The sequence below is a fragment of the Glycine max genome, chromosome 17, assembly GCF_000004515.6.
Source record: "Glycine max cultivar Williams 82 chromosome 17, Glycine_max_v4.0, whole genome shotgun sequence".
In the NCBI taxonomy this organism is placed as follows: domain Eukaryota; kingdom Viridiplantae; phylum Streptophyta; class Magnoliopsida; order Fabales; family Fabaceae; genus Glycine; species Glycine max.
In genome coordinates, this window is record NC_038253.2 from 14,934,890 (window position 1) to 14,939,627 (window position 4,738).

At 39.8% G+C, this 4,738-nt stretch overlaps 1 protein-coding gene across 1 annotated transcript; it reads right to left on the reverse strand.

The window, feature by feature from the left end:
- Positions 1-1,705: 1,705 nt before the first annotated feature.
- LOC100779307 (indole-3-acetic acid-amido synthetase GH3.3) lies at positions 1,706-4,329 on the reverse strand. The gene is made up of 3 exons (XM_003549978.4): positions 3,871-4,329; positions 3,453-3,554; positions 1,706-3,311 (listed from the first exon to the last, which is right to left on the reverse strand). Exons 1-3 carry the CDS (start codon positions 4,161-4,163, stop codon positions 1,925-1,927), a joined length of 1,782 nt encoding a protein of 593 aa, XP_003550026.1. The 5' UTR covers positions 4,164-4,329; the 3' UTR covers positions 1,706-1,924.
- Positions 4,330-4,738: the final 409 nt, after the last annotated feature.

Below are 4,738 nucleotides of genomic sequence, written 5' to 3' on the forward strand. Positions count from 1 at the left end.
AAAATTGAGAACCGTTATTGCAATGGTAAGAAACGACAGACACGTCGTAAGCACAACACTGTTAGAGAATTACTCTCAACAGAAGCTGTTAGAGGGGATCACGTACGCACTAATGATAATTTAGCAGATCCTTTGATGAAAGAATTAGTTAAAGAGAAAGTCTATAACACTTCTAAAAGAATGAGACTATTGCCCTTACTGGGATGATCATTCATGATGATAACCTGACCTAAATGACTGGAGATCCCAAGAACTAGGTTCAATGGGTAATAACAAGTTATGAAGTGATATGAGATGAACATGCTGTTATAAGTGAAAGTAGCATAATTCCTGAAGTAACAAGAGGATGAGTTATGAAAAAATTCTTAATTCTTAATGAGATCTATACTCTATGTTGAGTGGAGTACCTAGGCTACAGGAGTACTCTTGATAGACTCACCTATGTGAATGTGGAAGTGGGGGCCGCTTCATATGAAATTTTGGGCAAAAATTTCTAGAGCATTCACTATACCGGGATAGACGTGCATGACCTTTAACGCACGAGCTTTATAGAATACACCTATGAAAAGGTTGTGTGTGGTTTGATGTCAGAGATAGAGTTCAAGACTTCAAGTCACTCTAGTAAAATCTGAATCTTACTCACTATGCAAAGGTTCAAGTTGTATGACACCTTTGTTTATGCACAATTTTATGAAATCCTCAATTTTTTTTTCAAATTTCAAGTGGGGGATTGTTAGAACAAATGAGACAATGGGTGAAAGTTTGAAAAAGAAAAGAAAAAAAAACTTCAAGTCCCACATCGCTCAGAATACTCCTTATATATAGAGAACCCCTTTCTTCATTTTTTTCTAGTCTCAGTTGAGAAGCATTTCCTCAACTTTTCTTTCTCCCTCCCATATTTCAGTCGGTTCATTTCCGACAAACTTCTCCCTTTTTTTTTTCTGTCGCACTAAATTATCGGTTGGCTTTTAGAGTGACTTTTCAAGTCATATTTTTCGGTTGGCTTTTAGAGTGACTTTTCAAGTCATATTTTTCGATTGGCTATTAGAGTGACTTTTCAAGTCATATTTTTCGAGTGACTTTAGAGTGACTTTTCAAGTCATACAATATGGTATAATTCTAGAAAGGTTCCCTCAGAGCAATGGGTATCTTATACAGTGATCTGGACTGTTTTATCCTGAGGATTTCGTGGTTGATAGTCCGCTTGCACAATTTTTGACAGTGCCACGAAACGTCTTAAAGAAAGCGACATTGTCCGCAACTCAACCAGTAATTTTTTCGGTTTGTCATAAATTATTGTTACAACAACATATTATTATGGGTGATTAATAAGGATATTAGATAACTACCAAACAGGATTAATAATTAGTGTAAAATATTATATAAAATTAAAACCTAACGTCTAAGGACAATTTTATTTTTCCATTTCTTTTATAAAAAAAAGAGATGTTTGGAGTTTGAGTTTAACAAGCATGTTAAACATTATAATGTCTTTATTTATTTAATTTTTTTAAAAAAAAGAGAATCTAAAAAGTCCAATTATCTATCAAATGTATTGCATCTTAAATTCAACTCAAATTCATGTAATGCGATGTTTATATACGATAATACCGGTAATTAATTTCACCCGAAAAAAAAAACAGAGAAAAGACAACCGTGTCTCGGACTTTTTGCCCCATGAAAGTTACATGCACATGAAGGGATATTAAAATTAAAATGTATGACTAACATTAATATTATTGAAGGTATATTTATATAGATCGGCTAATTAAAAGTGCACGTGATGGTTTCCCTACATAGGATAGACAAAGATGTCTAGGACAATTCCTTTGGAACATATTTTTCACAGACACAAATCTAAAGCAAAAGGCACATAACATCAATTCCTTTCAGACTTGACGTACGCACGTGTAGTAGTTACCCTTCAACGACGTCGTTCCGGGGTCCAGTGCGGTTCAGCGGGGCTAAAATGAACGGACTCAACCCTAGAGTCAAGCAACTCCGTTATGGGCGTGAAGCTCACGCAGCGCGGCACCTTGTACTGGCTAATCGACGCGCCGCGTGAGATAGCGTAGTCCATAAGCTCCTCAAAAGTTCCGTTCTTCACCACACGAATCTCCAACGGCCCAATTGAATGCTCCGCGACCCTGCATTGTCGATACACCGCATTCAGCGACTCTTCCATTCTCAAACAACACTGCTCCAACGCTTCACTCGTTGGAGCGTTGGACGAGTCCTTCATCAAGAGTTCCCAGTAAATCACGTAGTGCCCCGGGATCGACTTCGTGTCCGCAAAGCTCGTGTACTCCACCACGCTCGTCTTGAACTCCTTCAACAGCACGGAGGCGTTCTCGACGGCGTTTTGTAACTCCGCTTCGTCCGTTTTGTCGGAGTCGATGCTCAACAATACGTTTTTTCTCCTCACGAAGCTGAACTGCGGGGTGGAGTTGTGGAACCCGGTGACTCGGAGAATGTCGCCCACACGGTAACGGCATATACCGGAGTACGTGGTGACAACAATTTCGTATGATTTTCCGAGTTCAACATCAGCCAGGTCGGTTAATCGCGAACTGGAATCGGAACCTGAATACAAAGCACCGTCGTCATCATCGTGATCATGGGGCAAGAACTCGAAGTAACCCATGTTTGGCATGATGGTGTAGGACACATCAGAGGGGTTGCAAAATGGGTTTAGGTTAATCCCGAAGAAGCACTCGGAGGATCCGTATATGTTGGAAGCGATAGGTAGGCCTCCGCTGTAATAATCAAGAGTTGGAATATACTGCGCCATGGCACCGGTCACAATCACCTCTACGAACTTGGTGTTTGGCCAGATTCTGGGGATTATGCTTTCCCAGTTTTCTCCCGAGCATTCTTTCACAATGAAATCAGCGAGTTCCGGGTCGGGTTTGAGGATTTGGGTCATGCGTTGTTTGATGGGGAGGTCGGAGATTTTGGGGTTTAGGGTTCCGGTGGAGATGTCGTGGGCTAGTTCAGCCCAATTGAGCTGGAGGAAGCGAATGGCTCGGAGAAGGCCCGAAGCGAAATTGGCTCCGATTCTGAGGACTTGATGGCGCATGATGAGGCCGCATAGCACTTGGGTGTACATGCTTTGGAAGGAATCAAGACAGAGGATTGCTTCGTTGGGGCTAGTGTACACGTTGTATGGATCATAGGGTCTGTTTTTGAACTGTTCACTCTTGTACATGCTAGCAGACACTGGACGTGCCACTAAGCCACTTGGAGTTTTCGTCTCGGCTTTGGTGAACAGGAAGAGGAGAGCCTTACCCTTGTCCAAATCAGCCACGTATCTGTGTAATATTGTAACAACATGCACATCAATTAGTTAATTACTTAATTAATGAATATAACCCCAAAGAAAAAGTTACATGTATATATATGTAAAGGCTAATTAATAGCAATTAATACTAGCGGAAGGAATGGAAACATACTGATTCATCACTGGCATGGGAAGGCTGAAAATTAATTGACGGCGTTCCGTCTCTTGACTAATTGTTGGCATCAATTTTCTCTCCCCAGCAGATGTTCCAGAACTGCAATTTAACGTTAGCTGATTATAATTAATTCACATTTAATTTATTCAAACAGAATTTATATTTTTTATATAAGAATATCAAATTAAGGAAATTATATATGATACTATATATACTCCAATTAAAATTAGATTTTTACCTTAATTAAGGTCAATGTTTAATTTAAGCTGAATGTAGTTTGATTAATTACTGCGTAAAATGGCATATGCATATATTGCAGACGTGATTCTTGGTTATTGTTTTTTCTTTTATAGGGAAATAATGTTAGTTTTATTAGTTAAGAGATCAAACTCGTAATATCAAATTATGTATGCACCTGGTGAGAAACTCGGTGATTGGGTGAGCGCATAGGATAGGAGAGCGGTCACCGTTAGCAATGCGTTGGATATCATGCTTCAAATCATCGTATGAAACGACAGGTACCTTGGACTTGAAAGTGTCACGGTCTGTGGCTCCATTCAGCTCAAACCGTTTCAGGTATTCGGTTTGGGCGTTTTGGCTCAGAATCTCAGCAAGGACCCTCTCTTGGACACTATCAGTGTTTCGTGTCATATCTTCAATGAACTGCAAAGTTTTTGCGTTTTTATCATCACAATTAGCAATTGCCATGGTGGGCTATCACAAAAATCTCAACACAGCACAAAAAAGAAAGCTAATATGGGTAGAGAGAGGGATGTGTTTGTGAATTAGGCTAGTTAATTAGCTGACTCTAATTCTAGCTCTAGTTGTAGCTGAGAAGTTAAGGCACAGTGCAAGAAAGTGGATGAGTAAGGATGGAGAAGAGTTGCGAAATGGGACAAGTATTTATAGAGTGGTGCTAGAAGGGGAAAATTATTGAGAGTATGACACATGTGACATACTGAATTACGTCACGCTTGGCGGGAGCATAAACAGTGCCTAAGTGGAACTTATTGAGACAGGATTGGTGTATGTTTCAAATAATGTAGCTTATTGAGGAGACACGTGGGCCAGGAATGATGCATTGTGGCCGGCATGTGGGGCCAGATATGTTGCCACGTCAGCAAAAGTTTCCCTAGTGTGTCGTCATGAGCAAAATGTGGTTGTAAGGTGTGTTGGTATGGGAAAGTGATGGGTGCCGGCTGCACCAGCTAATGTGAGAAAGAACTGAGAAGTTTTTAAGGTATATATATATATATATATATATATATATATATATATATATA